Below are 18,595 nucleotides of genomic sequence, written 5' to 3' on the forward strand. Positions count from 1 at the left end.
TCAACAGAACGGCTGTTGCTATTGTTAGTCTAACCTTTTTATTAATAAACAAGGCCAATCTCATCGTTGCCATAAGTACAACACTAAAACCCAACTACAGCAGCACCCATAAGCTTTAGTAGAATAATGTCTAAGACATTTTGCACTGCAAGCAAATTAAGGTTCCCATCCAATTCAAACTGAAGCTGTTACTTCTAAACAGGACATTGGTTTAATATTCAGGTTGCCCTTCTGGGCTGAACGCTAGATGGACGCCAGCTCATATTACAAGGTGCCAGAGAAATCAATGCTACCACTTGCTTAACAGCAACATCCTTCCTGCTGGAAATCCCCATCTCTGACCCTGCCACTCATAAAACTGAGCAGCACTAGCGCCAAGGAGATACAGGGCAACTTCAAAACTCTTCCCAAGGTGAAATGAAAGATGCACAGACATGACATGCAAGGTGGCGTGCTGAAGTATGAACAGGACTGCTGGTTTTAGTTTTTTGGATAAGTTCAAAATACTGTAACCTAAAAAACCAGAGAACCACTGCAAAACAGTTAAGAGGATTCTGTTGACCTTATAACCAGGTGTGCTACGAATTTAACACAGTAGGAGAAAAGGAAGACTACCCCCTATATATAAAAGGTCTATGAATTCTACAAAATGGATAGAATCGTGGTCAAGGTAAAAAAAAAACAGGACTTAAATCTTTGTTCTAAACTAAAGACAGCAATAGGGACAATCTCTCCCAAGACCCCAAAATCTTACAAGTTATGCTCTTATCCATGAACACATCTTTTGTCCCAAGAGTTCCAGCTTCCAGGTTTGGAGAATTAACCCTCTGGTAAAACCTTTTTAGACTGCAAACATAAATGGGATACCCGTTACTGCACCTCGACATACTAACAAAAAACTGCTTACTCTAGGGAGATGCTTTATGCACGTAAATGACTTTTTCTTGCTTCAGACTAGAGTGACGCCACTGTAACAATGAGTTTCTCACCATGGCCAGCTTATATAACAGAAAAGGAAGTAACTTCCAGCCCAACACAAAGGATCATTCTGAATAAAAATCCTTGGGACATGAAAATGCTTATGGGCCAGTAGTGGTGCCAAATCAACCAGGAAAAGTTGTAATACTCCATTTCAATGTTTGACTTGCACCTTTCTGCCACCTCCTCTGCATTTAAGTAGGGGTGCATTTTAGAAAACAGTAGTGTTTGTCACTTGGTTTTAACTACCCCAACGCAAATCATTCCCAGCTGGTGAAAACCAGTCCCTCAAGGTTAGCAATGTTGATCTCAACGAGAGCTTTAGTCTTTAAATTTCATGTGGGGAGCCTGTCTGGTGAAGAAAGGATGTGTAAAGCACAGGAAAAAAAACTAAACCTTGAGGGGCTGATGCCCTGCATCCTCGTGGGAAAGGACTGGGTGGTACATGTATAAACCTCTGTTAGCTGAACTGCAATTTCTGCAACAGGTAAGAAAGGTCAGAAATGAACCAATCAATCCAATTTAAAATCTGGACATTCAACCCTTGCAATCCCATCAGCATCACAAAAGTATATAACTGCTTGAGCTTCTATATAAAAGGCATGCACTCTTCCCACAAAGAAAACACTCGCCACATTTTTCTTTTAATCTGTCGTATGCGACTGCACAGTAATTAGATGCATAGATTGTTACAGGACTTCAAATGGGGGCTGTCCAAGGAAATGGGAGTCCAGCAAAAGATGCGGCCTTGTTCCCGAACTCCAGGTACTTAACATGGACGCTGCAAAAAACACGAAAGGCTCATGATGCTTTCAAACAAGATGGTGGGATTGGTTTTTGAGAGAGAAACAAGATGTGTGAGAAATGAAGCCATGAAAGAGAAAATAAAAGGAACAAAGCAAAACAATATCCAGTGTTCAACAGTAAAGGTTCCCACCCAGTCCACGGACCAGACTTTCCAAGGTAAAGCGGGATTTGAGATTAGAAGGCAGAAGTTTTGAATTACACAGTACACTGGAACAGCGGTTCTGACAAGTAAATTTAATTTATTCTGACATGCTAAAAGGGAATAAATTACACTGTTATAGAATTCCAGCAGTAAAATATCTTAGGCTGGGTCAGAGGAGTAATAAGGGAGAAGGACAGCCAGCTAACAAGTTACTGGTGTGAATCTGTTGTGGCTAAAGGCTGAGATTAACCTTTGCTTTCTTCACAAGACTCAGAAGTAAATAGAAAAGAAAACCCTCCAACAACGTTTTTTCCAAATTAATAAAAAAAAACTAACAGAAAAAAAGGCGCTGCTTCAACCCAGCAGCGCAATATTTCACGGTCGCAGAGAGAAAGTCCCAGAGATATTTTACAAGAGGATCCGCTCCACCGCAGGAAAAAACCAACAGAAACAACCCTTTCCTCAAAACGATAAAAATAAAAAAAGGGGAAAAGATACATCTCTATAAAACTGAAAAAAAATTACCTTTACTGATTTAAAAAAATGTATATATATATAAAAAAAGAATAGCATGATACCAGGTGAGTGGGGCGAAAATACTTTGTACATGTTCTTTTGTCTCACAGAACACTGAGGCCATCACAGCAATAAAATCAACTCTAACAGATGGCGTTTACTTCTTTCAATTAACATGCTGACATGTCCAAACAGAAAACCCCAGATCAATGTGTACAATTATGTTACTTGAGCAATTTACTGTACATACAGGTTTAGTTAAGAAGTGATGCCTAATCTGTAATGAATATGCCTGTTTTATTTTTTCAACTGTTTACCAAGTACAATACAGTTAATGCAGCGTTCTAAAGAGAAACCTAGTAGTCACTAGAATTTTTTTAAATCTTCACATTAGCTTTTTTATTCTAGCGCGTATCAGCAGGCAGAGTCTTATTTTACCATTTTTTTAAAAAAAAAAGGTGCCCCGATGTTTGCTAAGTAATCTCTGAACAATGAATTCGATAACGAGGATGTGAACTGATGCCGGAAGGTTCACATCTTTCCATTTCTCTTGAGGTCAAGAACAAAAAGGGAAGAAAAAAAAAAGGTGCATTTAAAATCTATGACATCCTGCTGTGAGGCCTGACTCCTCGGAACGCGCCTCGCAGCGGAGCCGTGCCGGAACGGGACAGGGGGGTCGAGCTTCTCCGATGGGAGACGAAGAAGAGGGGCGGGACAAACTCAAGCAGTTCGAGTCTGGAGAGAGAACTCAGGGAAAAATTGGCATGTGCACAATTATATTCCTCTGTGAGCCAACCACTTACACAGTTTTCAGCTTGAAGAAAGAAACAGGGAGAGACACCCAAGTCTTCTGGAACAGGACAATAGAAAAGGCTACAGCTTCAAGGCTCCATACATAGCCTGTTCAGTGTGTATATAGTATATACAAACCTATATATAGATAGATGCCTGCGCATATTATCTATATATACCGATTACATATATAATATATGAAACGAAAGTCCTTAAACAGCAAAAAATGGTTGCCCACAATGCCTGGCAGGTTCTTGTGAATTAAAATCCTAGATGCCGGGGAGTGATTAGAAGGCAAATCCTGCTACGACCATTCTGCTCTGCTTCATTACATCACCTTAATGCTTAGAAACCTGCAAGAGAAAAACAAAAAGGGGGGAGGGGATTAGGTCAAGACTTTGTGTCAAGGTGAACGAGCAGAGTGTAACAACACAGCACAACACATAGTAAAACCTCTGCCAAGGCCGCAGCGCTTTCTGCAACAAAAAGTTGTCTTTATAGAATACATCACCTAAAAACAAGAGAATATGAGATTAGATCCTGCAGAGAGGTCATGAGATTTCATTAAACATTTATATCAAGCTATAGTTAGAACTACTTAAAATGACCTCATTTCACATTCTATTTGAAGCAAGGTGGAAAGGCTCGTCAAAACCCTAAATATTTCTAAAGAACGTAAGAAAATGTAGTAGGCAGATTAATTAATAAACCCTGTAATACACCACCAATAATGATCAAGAAAAAACAGCACTGAATGTATGAAAGTCCAACTCAAGTTTAACCTAATTTAAGTAGTTACACTGGACGCACCAGTGCAACATCGTGACCTCCATTCTCAATCAGGGTGTCTTACTAAAACTGTAAACCACTACTGGAGAGAGGTAGTCCTCTGTTGAACCAATGTCCTTCCTCTCAAGTCAAGATCAAACAATGAAGACGATGAAAATGCAGCATGTTAACCTGGTTAAAAGCGTCACTACAAATCATTTACGAGTCTTCACGAAGTAAGCGATCACTGGGCAAAAACGATGAATTCCAGATTACATAAAAATATGGGGCGTTTAAGACTTGAGGCCCAAGTTCAGATATGGAATTTATGCAACATTTCAATTTTGGAGCAAAACTGTAGAACTCGGGACCCCCACGGTTTCATGGGTCAGGGGAGGAGTCGCACTACAGACCAAGGCGCATGCCTGGCATACCTATCCGAAACAGCTGTCTTTTCAGGAATTTGCAGCAGAAACAAAAGGGACGTGAAGGATCTATCCAACGGCTCCGCAGCAGCTCATACTCCAGCAGTAAAGCATACCTCATACCAAACAGATTTTGGAAGCAGAATCTTTACAGCCCTTCAATACAGCCCGTGACGCAGAAGGCAACGACGATGTTTCTGCTTCTGCTCCCACTGTCCCAGATAGAGACAGCACCAAGCCCAAATGGCTTTGACAATGGCTACGCAGTGACAAGGGCTGCAACACAGACCTGAGCATCCACTTTCCCAAAAGTACATTCCCGACAGCAACCAAATCTTCCGTTTCACACGAAACTATTTACGCTTTCAAAGCACGTAATCAGGTCGGTAAATTAATGGGTGTTCTAATCAACAGGGCAGAAACACAACTGAATGCAAAGGCCCCAGGCTCTTCCAGAGCCAGCCCATAACTCATTAGCGGTAAAACAGTAATGGGCAGACTGTTTACAGACAGAAGTTACAATCCAATTCACGCTAGAGAAAAACTGCAAAACAGAATTATCTAAACAATTCCCTGAATAAAAAGACTGTTTTAAGAGATAAGGCTTAAGAAACCAGTAATTATCTTCCCTTCGAGACGCAGGATGAAAGACACCAGTGGCTTGTTGAATCCTCACCCAGAAATGTTACGGCACACAAGCCTGTACATGAACACGCCAGTGCAGTGAAGTTTTAACTGTGGTGCTTAGTGTGTGGATCTTGACAGGCTTTTCTGGCTCCCATTCCTCTGACTCAGACCCAAGCAAGACCGCTCAGCTCAGGCTTCAGAGAACAGTTTGATCTGGCTGCAGGCAAAGTGAGGCTGCGGATTGAAGCCTCTGAACATTTCAAGCACACTGCAGTGGTATGTGAGAAGGGAGAAAGAAATCCAGGTGGAGTACACACTGATTGCTGGAGAGCTTGTTTGACACTCCTTCGGTTTTAAGCGGCAACATGGATCTTCCAATATCCACCCCAAAAACAACTAACATTTGTATAGGTCTTGAGATGCAATGAAATTCTGAAAAACCTCGAATTCAGCACTGGCTTTAAAATTCAAAATCCAAAGGTACTTCATACCCACATTTCACTATTTATGTCAGCCTACCTGGAAACTGTTTTAAAAGCTCAGCTAAGTCAAAATTTCCAAAAATAATTCAATATAGGTGATACTGACCATCAATTTCCAAATCCAAATTATATTTTCAAAAACCTAACCTTGTATAGTTAGAAACAGCAATTAGACTGCCTCTGCTGTTTTATAAGTATTGTGATTAGATAATGGAATGCACTCATGTTTATAGAAAATAAATTAATCGTTGCCTAAGGCATGGAAAGTTTCATTGTGCCAAATAATCTAAAAGGTCCTTAACTCCTTTGAAAATGACCTCTGTTTCAATTATGAGATGGAGACTGAAATTAATTAAGGAAAGAGAGTAAGCAATTTCTCCGTTTTCTATAAGCAAAGGTGACGGTGCAAGCATTCTCAAGAAACGGTCTCAAACCACTGAGAGTATGGATATAACACACTAAGTTTTAAATCTCAACCTGGCATTTAAAAAGCTGGTCCGGGTTAAAGCTTCAGTTCAGGTTAAGGAGATTTCAGGATTAAGAATTTATAGGCCTCTAAACACTAACACTGGAAAGGATCCTGGATTAGCAATAAAATAAACTGGACCTCGATAGGAGCAATTAAAAACACTGCACCATCCACTCTATTCATATTTGGAGTATACAAGATGACCCTTAAATTCACTTCAATGTACTTTCACCAGAACAGAGTTCTTCCAATTTCATGTCTCGGTATCGGCTCATTAGATTGGGGAAGCTAGATAAAACTGTGCAAGGCCAGCTTCCTGAAATTGACCTGAACATGGTCTTTTGAGGTCCTGTTCTTTAGGGCCAACCAACGGTCATCACAGTAATTGAAGGTTTACACTTTTATGAGTAGCAGGTCGCACTGTTTCGGAAAACTAGAAACTGCAAAGGAAGTACACGCCAAGTTTCTCTACGCTAAAGCTGTTCATAAAGCACTCCAAAAGGTCAGACAATTAAACCTTTAAACCAAATGAACTCCACTTCTTACACGAGTGTAAAAAGGCAGGTGATCTTCAGAAATCTAGTGCAATCCAACAGATGCTTGGTGTAAGATCAGCTGACCACAAGTTAAACGGCCATGCGGTAATGCAATCAGACTGAAATTATTCACTCTGAACAAATTTCATTTAATACTTCTTCATGGGGTAACTACGCAAGAAGGCTGTAATACAAAGCCACATTAACAATGTTGGTATTGTTACAAACCTACTGTAGTGGGGAAGCCAAGATGGTATCCAGGAAACCAGCAATACCTTCCAAACAAAGTCCTTTCAAGCTCCAATACTCTAGAGCTTTGCCATTTAAAATTCCTGGCTAAAGAGCTTCGCTTTACAGGCATGGAGGGGTTGTTAGTTTAAATGGGTCAATATGCCTATAACAACTAGGAAAGGTGCAGTGAAACCCAGCTTGTTTTTAAGAAAAATTAAATGCCTTTAAACAGATTTTCAATTAAAGTCAGAGTCCTAAAGAAACATGAAACCAAGGTTTGGGAGAGAGGGTGTGGAAGGACGTGTGTCAATTTTTTTATTTGACCTTGCGCGTTTAAAAAAAAAATCTCACGTCAGCAAAACGCTCTCAAACTCAAGTTCAAAACTGGCAATTTGCTCAGCTTTGTGGACAAAAGCATTCTAGAGAGGTTCCAACAATGGTTACCAACATTGCAAAAACAACTCAAGGACAGCGCAGATGAAGGGTTAGTCCACTGCTACATCAGCAGATCTATTTGTGGCATAATTTTTGTATTGTTTATTGCCTTTAACAGGAGAAGTGCAATGAATTATCAGCAGTATTAAGAAGAGTCCTTTCTCCTGTGATACTGTAATGTCTTTCAAAGCTTCAAGGAAAAGTTTGCAAAATGCAGACTGAACTGACATCAGCAGAACGGAGAAATCTTTTTCGTTAGCTTGGGACATTTTCCAGAATTTCATTAAGTATCACCAGGAAATGCTGCAGGCAGCTAGCCAGTGAAATGAGCTAAACTTACTTTGTATCTATACAAGGAAGCTGTACAGAAACATACTGGCAGGGTAACTGGAACAAGGTAAAAACATCAGATACTTTCACACACATGAAAACTGGCTTTCGTACATTTCTTCAGTAGAAGAAATCTCGATCTGTTCGAGAAGAATGGCACGTAAAACTAAACCTAAATGCAGACAAATGTAAAGAGTCTGACAACCATTAAAAATCGCAATGAAACTCAAACTACTACAATGTAATGTAAACTAGTTCAGGCAGTTTGGATTAACGCCAGTTCAGAAATGTAGGTATCCAGTTAAGCACTGAGGACCTCTCCTTAAACACATGCTGTTTTAGTAGAACTGACAGTAACAGAACTCCAGATCGAAGGAGCCATCTATGCATCAGCTTTTCATGCAAAACCTCAATTAGGGCATCACATTTTCTGCAGAGCAGAAAGGGCTGCGATGAGAATAGCCCACCCAAACACTCAGCACAATCCTGATAAACAGCCTCACCATGCGTGCAGTATTACACACAAGGCTCCTAAGGGGGTGGTCGAGCTGTGCTTAAAGCCAGGAAGAACGCAAAGAAGGGGGCATGTGAGCCAGCACACAGACTCGCCTGCTCAAATGACTTAAACCCAACAAGGTCGTTTCCATGGGGAGGACTGATCAAACATTTGGCCCTTCACATGGTGTCTTTCACACTGTAGCAGTGAGCCTACAACAAAGCTGCACAGACATCGCTGGCTCAAAGATTTATAGCTCACAGAAAAAACCAAGCCACGCTGCAATCTGGGGATTAAATAATACGACAACCAGGATTGTTTTCACGAAACCGGCTCACCCTGCAGGGAGCGTATTGATAAATCAGACAGTAAGATGCAAAGGCGTGGCAGATATATATTGGATCACCACCGCCCACCTTTGACCAAGCAGGCATTTCTTTTAAAGCAGCATTTAATGAGGCTTCGACTGCAGTATTGAGAGCCACTTCAGTACAGGGAATCTGACAAAGAAAAATTAAGATCATTAGTCCGGAAAACCAACCAAAACCTGTGGGATAAGGCGGATCATTTTTTTAACTGTAACATCACTCCTTGCTGATTCACCAGTATCTTGGCAGACAGATCTCTTCTTTCCAGCTGTGAAGGAAATATTAATAAGGAATCAAAAAGAAAATGTTTAAAGTGGAATTAGAGGGCAATTATCAGACATTTTACTTCTGTTACAAATCCCTCTATTAATCAATATTATAAAGCACAAGCCAGAAATGCCAGTGTTAGTAATAGGTTAGAATCTCACTCCCATGTTCATCCATTAACATCTTATTATCAGACATGCATCTGTATGCCAATCAAAACTAACAAGTGTTAGGTCCAGGAACGATGATTGGAATAATTCTCTATCAATGTTATCCCATTTGGAAAGAGGTTAATTCAAGGAAGGGATAATTTAATGTTTTTTTTACGTCCAAAAACAAATATAAAGCAACCCTTTTGTCCCAAAGAAGAAGAAAGACATTTTGGTTCAAAGTTAGTAGTCAAATTTTCCAAGGACGTCTTTGCATCTGCAAGACAGACCAACTGAATTTTTGGGTGTCTCCTTGATCTAACACCGTTTTTCATTGATCTACTAAAAAAAATGAATTTGGGGTACAGAGAGTGTTCCAAATCCAGTTTTTTTAACCCTTTGCTTTGAAAGCAATTGGCGTCTCTGTTACTGCACTCAAAACGTCGCTTGGCTCTTTGCTACTAACCTTTCATGTTACTCTTGGGTTTGTCAGTTTGCTTGCCTGTGGGGGTTTGTGCCTGCTGCCCCTGCCCCCCCGAGGAGGCTGCCTGTTGGGCGGCTTTCTGCTTCAGCATGGTCCAGTCGAATGTGTAGTCATACTGGTGATTCAGGGTCCTGCCAGAGAGACCAGCACAGATTAGCGCTCAGAGGGGCTCAACAGGCACTCTCCCACCAGCCTAGGCCAACTCCTGCAAGCAGCACACTTAAATGAGTCCCATCACGTCAAAGCACACATTACAGTGAGGCTGTTCAGATTTAACATTTTTCAAGGAACCAGAGAGAAATCTGATCCTGGCTATTGTCTGGTGGGGTTGCGAAAAACTCCGCTTTAATTTTGAATCACTTGAGATGAAAAGGGCAAACCTGAGTGGTGTGGGTGCAACCGTTCAAGGTACAATAAGACTGAACATTTTCACAGTGGCAACGGGAGGAAAACCCCCGGGAAATGAGAATAAGACTCCCACAGCATACCTGCCATCGCAATCGCCAGTGGCCAGAGATTTCTTACAGACCTGAAAGCATTTCCAAATAAATCTCATACATTGTTAAAATGCTACCACATGGCCATCTCGTAACTCCATATCTTAAGTTACATACACATATTTAATGTAGCATTATGTAAGCCACTTTTGTCTTCCCCCAGATAATGCCTTATACATTTCTCACTCACTGTAAAATGCCTGAAACTAGACACGTTCCTATGCGTGCGTCACTGCTCTCTGGGGAAGGACTGCAAGCCGAGACTCGACGTTAAGGAAAAGGGCTACGAGGGCGAGTAATGGTGAGCACCTGAAGAGAATGCGGAAGAGCTGTCGCAGGTACATGTAGTCGGGCGCCTCCTCGAACCGCAGCCCACGGCAGTAGTTCAGGTACATGGCAAACTCTGCCGGGAAACCCTAGACAAAGGGATACGTGAAAAACACGATTAGGGCTCTCTTCAAGCCTCTTCACCCAGCCAGCTGCACAAGGGGAAAGAGGCAATGTGCAGGTGAAGTCGGGCTCTCCCAGAACACTGCCAGAATGGAGCCCCCAAACCCTGTACTGCCGCACAGGTTCGAACCACAGCCTCCAGGAGCCCAACGCCTCTGCACCCCGCTCTCCGGGACGAACCCGCCCAGAAGCCGTTTCAGAGGCACAGGTAACACGAGTGCTTGTCAGCCAGCAGATGGCAGCGTCACCCATCACGTTTCCACTCCCGTCCTTTCCCTCGCAGCCCTGTAATCTCACGCCCCACCCCACCCTCTCTATCCCTTTGGTTCAGGCCTGCGAGCACAGCTGCTTCACCGAAAGCGGGAATTACATGACTTTGTCACTCCACTCCTGCTTCCACCTTAACATCACTATAAAATGGAAACAAAAACTCCGCCCTAGATCCACAGGATCCAGAAGTGCTACATTTTCATTCTCACATCTAAGTATTACAGCCAATAGGCATTTTTAGACACTCCTGTAAACGCATACATTCCTAGCATTCTCAGTCGCATCACAACACTTCCGTGTCCCTGTTTGAGCAACGGATTACCAAACAACGTCAGTCACTTACAGTTTTAGAAGTCACATGGTAGCACACTGAGGAGTGGTTAAACATGTACTTAACTACCAAACACTTAATTCTGTTGGCAATGACAGAAATGGACACTACATCAGGTTGAGGCCTAGCAACACATACGGATTCATGGGACAGTAGCATCTCTGAAGTCAGCCCATGATCTCATCCTGCTACATGCACGAGACTCCCGCACAAAGCCACAGTGCGTGAACCAGAGCTCAGAGCACAGCTCAGCTTGAAAATGTTAACCTGCGGCACTCAGGGTACCCGACTTGATATTTCTTCTCTGTGCACATATGCACAGCTTCAAACTGCCAAGAAGCAGCGCTTCATTTTTCTGAAAACGAACCAAGACCCGTCTAGCAAGTTAGAATAGCTCAGTAACATGGTCTTCTATATAATCCTTCCTTAAGGGCGGACTGTTCCAACACACACCAGCTCACTGTGGATACTTGCTAGGGTGACACAAAAGGCCAAAAGCCACAGGATGTTACAGGTGGCACATACCTTACACAAGACTTCAACAGGAGTCGACATCTTTTTCTCACTAATCTTCTCGTACTTCTGTTTCTTTGTGGCAGCCTGTGGAACATGTGGGCGAAAAACATGAAAATGTTGTGCAACACCAAAATAAACCGACATGTTGCCCTTTCACCCATGTGGAACAATCCCACAGTCGAGAAGATGGAAGTTATGAATGTCTTTAATTGTCGCTGAAAACAGTCGAAGCATTAACAGCGGTGTGGTCTTGAGCATGGGCCTTGATCCTTTGCTCACACGGTCGTCCATGTGTGCTGGACCACTCTTTTACAACCTTAATCCACTACCAGTACAGCGAGCTGTAAACTGCAACATTTGCCCTGTCAGAGGATTTACATTTCAGCACTTGTCCAGTGCTGAAGTTCTATTTAATCTAATTACACTAAGAAGAATCTCATGCAAATGCTAATTTTTAACCCTCCACAGGCATGCAAAGCCTACAGAGAAACAGAGTTTTACATTCCAGTGTGACTATAGAAAATGTCTTACAAGAAAAGATGCCTACAGCATCCTCAGTTTTGCTTTTTAAATAAGAGCTGACATCATTTCGATATTAAATCGTTACTCTGTCACAGAACTGCAATGCAAACCTGGAAAGAGAAGGGCTGTTGAGACTTGTCCTTTAAGATTGTCAAATACACAAGCCTGACATTATCTGGGAGCCCTAGGGTACCTGCCTGTCCTACCTTTAATCCCTGCCAGGGCAGGCTGGTTCTATTGAAGTACATCAGCACGTATCCTAGCGACTCCATGTCATCTCGGCGGCTGCAAAGACAAGGATTTTAAGGCTTAAAATAAGACAGTACACCATCTCAGAATACTGCTATTTTTAGCACACAGAGAACTGAGCCTGTTACAAAAATAGATACCCAAAAATAAACATGATACTTCTTAAATTTATGCCATAAAGAATACTGTAAAACCGGACCTGACTGCAATGCAGTACTGCTCTTCTAACAGACCTTTCAGTTCAGTTTTAGAAGCGATTAGGAAAACGGTTTTAACACACCTAGCAGCACTATGCAGTTTATTCAGCTTTGATATTAAATTGGCTTACTGGTTACAGGAGATGCCAAGAAGCTGAGTAACTGCAAACATGCATTCTGACGGCTGACATGACTGACAGCTGAACCTGTGTTCTCACAGAACAGTGACAAAGCCTTACTGACAACATGTGGGATTCTGGGTCAATGGAAACAGCAGCTGTTACTGGTAGCAGGAAGCACCCATAGTCAGAAAAAGCCTCATCAGACAAGGCAAAACCCCTCTCTGACATATGGCTGAGCAGGGTTGTTGAGTATGCAAAACCTTGTTATGCATGCAGGGTCTACAGGCAAGACTAAAAAAGACAAGGTCTACACTGACTGGCTGAGGGACCAACCTTTTTAGTCTTGAACAGCACAGACTACGAGGGCACCCGATTCAAGTATTAGAAAATCCTTAAGGTCACTGACAAAGTAAGCCTAGTGGATTTCTCCAAACCAACAGTGAAACATGAACCAAAAGGCACAAGCGGAAACTACATTTCAAATTAGCTTAGAACAGGAGGCATGTCTTTATTCAAAGTATTGTGAAAGTATGGAACAAGCTGCTCACTCTGTCAGCTGACATCCTGCCTTCCTTTAAGAAACAACTGGGCAAGATCAATTAGCTACTGACTATGAAATAGGTGAGATGAGCCAAATGGTCTCCTCTCATATGTAAGTACTCTTGTTTCCTACATCTTTGTGGCTGAAATAGACGTGGAAGTTTAAAGGCAGCCCTTAATACAAGATCTAACCCAATGTTTCAGTTCCAGATTACATACGCTCGGGAATCACATGCAGCATCACCACTGTTCTTACCTCTGCTCGATGCCCAGGTGTGCATTGATGCTGGCATAGCGAGCTGTTCCTGTGAGGTTTTTGTCTTCTCTGTAAGGTATGTGTTGTCGTGTTCTGTTGTCCCGGTATTTTTTGGCCAAACCAAAATCAATAAGAAACAACTGAAACGAAAAGAAAAAAGATGTTCATGGAAAAGGGGCATTATTTTTTAAAAGTCTGTTGTACTTTACAACAATGTACAGAACAATCTGAAACTTTCTGGCCATAGTAGATCTTGATCAAAATGTTATTCAGTAAATGTGAGTTTAAAAGAACTGAACAAAAACCTCAAACCAAAAAAAGCTATTAGTACCTTTATTCTTGTGTTCTAGAGATGCAAACAAAATCTGAATTACACAATTTAAAGGTTTACTTTAAATTTCATTCACAAAATCCAGAAGCTCTATAGTCAACACTTCTGAAACTCACTCCATTTTACACCTACTTCTAAATTTCCCTATTGCAGACTTTTTTTTAATTTTCAAATTTCATCACCAGTACCAGTTAAATCTCCATGCCTCCTACTTCATGACTAACTAGCAGCAATGCAGCTTACAATGTAGAGAAGGAAGCCAACATCCTAAACCACCACATACCCAATGCACTAAGAGCACGGTCATATAACAAATCCAAGGCCTCTTCAGAGTGTAAAAGGGATGACTCCCTTGACTTCCGAACACAGGCTTGACTGCTAAGGAAACATCACATTACGGAAGTTTTCTCTGGACCAGACCGCTATCCTGCGTAAGAACGTGTGTGGGCAGCCGTAGGGAGTGCATCTTCACCGAGACGGGGCGATCGCATCGAAACATACCCACTCAGCCGTGCTGCTCTGCTCACTTAGCTCGGCCCGGGACTCCAACCTTACTTCCTCTTGTCAAGAGGATGTGTCGCGCTCAGCGAGAACATTCCATTTAGAGGCCACTATCCGAATATCCAGTCACACGGCAGCTACAGGCGCATGTTAAGAGTCCCTGCTGCTGCAGTTGCATACAAAAGTACATCGTACACAATCCTTACTAATCTGGATCCTTCTAAAGACCTTACTCACACTGTGAACATTTTGGTGCATGTTTCCACACAAAGTCATGATTCAAGAGTCAAACAGTTGCTGGCAGAATAACAGGCAGGGAAAATGTGATGTCCTCCCTTTCACTTACATGCTGTGTACCTCAAAAATACTCTTACCAGTTGTAAGGTGTCAAAGCACAAGGATGGGAAGGATATGGGTGCCTATACCAAGTGACACTTATTAACAAAGACATCTTGGTGATGGCACATGTCTTAAACTTTGAAACCAAAATGGAGTCTTAAAATTTGAGAGCAATACATTCTAGTTCACAACTGGATTTAGCATTACCCCCATCCATCCAGTAATGGAAGCTGGGGAGAGCGGAGAGGAGCTGGTTTTAAAGATTTAAAAAAATCTATAAGGGGAGATGAATATCATCTTTATCTTGGGACAGGCTGCTGCCAATATCCTTGGAAGGAGGAAGGCGTTCACATTCTAGGCTCCCAGGACTCAAGTTCCTTAAAAACAAAACTGTTTTGCTGGACTTGTAAAGGTCACCATGTGACTGCGGTAAGACACATGCAGCTGGCTGACACAGAAGGGGGTATGGTATGAAAGGCTAGCTTGTCTGACAGTAAAATAAAGCCATATAAAAGTACAAGTTCTGAAGGAAAACTAGTCGTTCAGCCTCCTGCTTCAAGAGGCTACAGTGAATTCACCGCTACAGAGTGGACCAGCAGCAATACTATGTAGGTAGTGCTTCCTTTGGTATGTTATGACCTACATTTGTCGAATTAATTCCAAAACTGCTTGTATAAGACACACTGTTAAGAATGATCTGATAAGGTCACTGAAAGAACTCCAGTAAGTGTCCGCTGATCAAAGAAAGAAAGGTTCAGTTACTGAACCTAGCTACTGAAGTTACTGAAAATCAAACAGATTTTCCTAGGATTGTAAAGCCTAAAATTATTTTATGATGCCCAAAGAGAGGCACATTGTTACAATCAAGCCTTCCTTTCTCTTCACTGAAATGTGCTCATTCAGAAAGAATAGCCAACATGTCACCATCTGATCAAAAAAGAGAGGAGTGTGGGATTTGCTACATATACTAACCAGCAAGACCTGGGAACTAACGAGGAACATCATGCAAATCTCAGGTACAAGCCAGTCCCAACACTCTTCTTTCTTTTATTTCTGCATTTAAACAGAGCAATGCTGTCTTCTATCCAGTGCAAGAATCTAAAAATACTACTGAAAACAGAAAACTTTCCTCCAGGCCTTGCATTACTAGGAGACAGCAAAACAAACTAAATTTATAGAGACATCATGTAATTACATTTCAGATGCTTTTATCTCCTTTCACACATTTCCACAAAGAGGGTATTAGACTACATCTACCCACAGTGGTCTCCAGACCTGACAAAAACTCTTTTTAAATCAATTTAAAAAAAAGAGATTGAGAGCCCCAGAGCCAAATTTGAAACCCAGCAGGAGTATCCTCAGCTGCACATAAATAATGGACTGTTTCAATCCCACACGACAAAAACTGGGAAACTTCCCACGGGCCGCCGAGCTCTGAGGAAGATACTGGGCATGTTCACCTGGTCTCATCCCCAGCTCACACAGGCAGATTCCCAGCAGCCCTGCCGATCCCCCCCTGCTTTGCCGTCAACGTTCTGCGCACCTGGCCGGGAGCCAGATGCAAAGCGAGACCCTGACGTCAGCCAGGCTGCGCGCTGCCTCCCCGCGGCTGGTTCAAACCAGCTTCACGCCGCCTGCGGGCAGAGCGGGTCACGGGGAAGGCTGCTTCCTGCTCAGCCCCCTCCTCCTGGGCCAGCTCAAGCCCACCCCCCCCCCCTCCCTGCTAGGTGTTGAGCACATTACCGCCAATGTACCCCAACAAACATCACATTACAGAGCAGGGTTACAACTCACATCTGTCACCTATTACTCCACTATAAAACACACTAATGCCAGGGTGATCTAGATTTGATCTTTTAAAAATCCACTTTTTTAAGCCTTATGCATAAACCGACGTAACCTAAAGAGGAGACCCTGCACACAACCTAATTTATCCCTCAGTACATTACTCCACTGGAATAAAATCCTACTCATGGTAATCTGCAAATCAGTCACACAAAAAGCTTGTATAATTCCAAATAAAGTTTTCATAGTATAGTATGGAAGTTTCAGAAAACTTGATTTTCGTACAAAAAGGATGTGTAACTAGCAAGTCACTGACATATATCCATTCCTACCAAACTCAACTTAACTGCACATTTCAATTTTAGTTCTATTTAAAGATATGGGAACTTTCCAAAGCTTTCCATGAAATGTAACCTCATCACCTTAATGACTACATTAGTCTTCCATAATGACAAACATCATTTCCAAAATCCCAACTGAGTGCCACCACTGAAACAAAACCGTCACAAAATAAATAAACAAACAGATGTAGAATGACTTTTAGATAAAAACGTGAACCTACAATACTCCAAACAACCCAATACACCAACATAATCCACCTTACCTCCCTTAAATCATGTCCTACATCTAAACATAGAAGCTGCAATCTAGATTAAACGTTAAGCCCTAGATCTGTTTAGCATGTGTGTCTGGATTAAATGCCAACAAGTGTACATTTTATTGATTACTGATCAAATTATAAACAGAAAAAAATAAAGCCAAAGTTAATTTGGGGGAGTATTAGGAAACGGTAGGTGTTTCAGACCTGGTTTAATCCTGAGAAAGATGGGTCCTGAGAAGAACTAACAGCCACGCTTCTTTTCCTCTTCCCCACTGGAGATTCTAAACACTAAACAAACAATAGAGGGTGCAGTGCATCAAACAGTATTGCTGACAACCCCACAAGGCCAGCGCAGACAGGCAACACCAAGGCTCAGAAAAAGAACGGAGCAGAAGAGGAGGAAAAAGCCCAAAGCCATCCTTCTCCCAGTACAAAGCACTCTAGTCAACCCAAGAGAGAGCTCTGTTAATCGCCTTTCTCGGAGGACCTAACCTTGCCTCGGTCACAAGCCCCAACATTAACGCTTCACCAAGGCTGAGGGCTAGGAGGTCTGCGAGCTGCGCAGATTCAGCCTTTTCGTTTTAAAAGCCACCCTGGCACAAGAAGAGTTTGCTAGGAAATTCAGTCACCCCTCCCCCAGCTACATGCACCTTGGTTACAGAACACTTCCAAGCCTGTTCCTCTTTTTTTACTTTGCAGAGGCTTCTGAATGATCTCAGCCTTTAACACTAGCAGTGCCACCTGATACGCAAGCTCTCTTGGAGACTTTCAATGACGACGTAACCCGATCAAAAAGAGAATATAAGCAGCTCTGCCCATAAGCAGAAAACAAGCTGCAGTTGAGCACAACTAGAGTTAAAGGGCCTAATTTTCAGTCTATTCCTTACAATGGGCACCCTCAGATTGCATTAGGCATGAGAAACTTTTTAAATTAAACTAACAAAATTCCCCTGCCCCTTCACTACCCCCATTAATCTTTCCTTAAAAGCAATGTATGAAATGATGCCTTTGGCTTTTAAGACAGCACTGAAAAGGTGAGACACCTTCAGTAAGGAAGAGGGCAGAAGGCTTTTTGGCACCATTTGTAAGGACCATCAAGCTGACTAACATGCAAAGAGAAGCTCTAAAGAGCAAAAATAAAAAGCATGCAATACAAGTAAGAGCATGAATTAATCTGTAAATTTACGCATCAGATTTAGCACAGCTAAAAAAAAAGTATGACAGGAGCGCTTCTGGGATTATCATGTTGAAACCCTGGCAGTGGTATCTACTTAGGAGCTTTCTAGAAAGCAGTAAAGAAGTGAAAAAAGCTTTTAGCCTAGGATAATGCCAGGCTGAATGTTACTCAATGGCACAGCATGGAAAATGGTACAGAGAGATGACTATAGGGAAGTGGGCAGAGGAATGAATGTTCCCATTTCATCTTTAAAAAAATCACGCTCATCATTACATAAATTCTCTTTCCTCTACTAGGAAAACATGAAAGCAGAGGATGGACCAAAGCTTTCTAATCCGCTAAACTGTTTTTTTTTTCTGCCTATGTGCAATTAGAAGTGAGCGACACATAGGGAGATGATCTGATGTCATATCCCAGCTCTATCATGAGAGCCCAACGCAGATGTGCTCTGCAGCACTTCACTTGGCTGGAAAAATAGAGATGAAACCCTTGGCATCACCTCCGTGACACAAAATCTCTAACTTCCCAGTTGGGAGGCAATAGAGGAAAAAGAGAAAAGCCTGGGGTATAGTTTGCCATTAAAAAAAAAAATTACTGCATCATAATGAG

At 42.1% G+C, this 18,595-nt stretch overlaps 1 protein-coding gene across 3 annotated transcripts in view; it reads right to left on the reverse strand.

The window, feature by feature from the left end:
- Nucleotides 1–2,004: 2,004 nt before the first annotated feature.
- csnk1a1 (casein kinase 1, alpha 1) overlaps nt 2,005–18,595 on the reverse strand; it is a 33,425-nt gene continuing 16,834 nt past the window's right edge. The window contains exons 5-11 of one of the 3 annotated variants that reach the window (XM_015349821.2): nt 17,014–17,097; nt 13,253–13,392; nt 12,095–12,173; nt 11,376–11,450; nt 10,109–10,215; nt 9,321–9,433; nt 2,005–3,588 (exon numbers count right to left, since the gene is read on the reverse strand). In XM_015349821.2, coding sequence (XP_015205307.1) covers nt 3,581–3,588; nt 9,321–9,433; nt 10,109–10,215; nt 11,376–11,450; nt 12,095–12,173; nt 13,253–13,392; nt 17,014–17,097 — 606 coding nt within the window. In that variant the 3' untranslated portion in view covers nt 2,005–3,580. Of the gene's footprint in view, nt 3,589–9,284; nt 9,434–10,108; nt 10,216–11,375; nt 11,451–12,094; nt 12,174–13,252; nt 13,393–17,013; nt 17,098–18,595 lie in introns of all 3 variants that reach the window. The other 2 variants (XM_015349819.2, XM_006631936.3) reach the window with 2 other exon arrangements.

The sequence above is a fragment of the Lepisosteus oculatus genome, chromosome 11, assembly GCF_040954835.1.
Source record: "Lepisosteus oculatus isolate fLepOcu1 chromosome 11, fLepOcu1.hap2, whole genome shotgun sequence".
Classification (NCBI taxonomy): domain Eukaryota; kingdom Metazoa; phylum Chordata; class Actinopteri; order Semionotiformes; family Lepisosteidae; genus Lepisosteus; species Lepisosteus oculatus.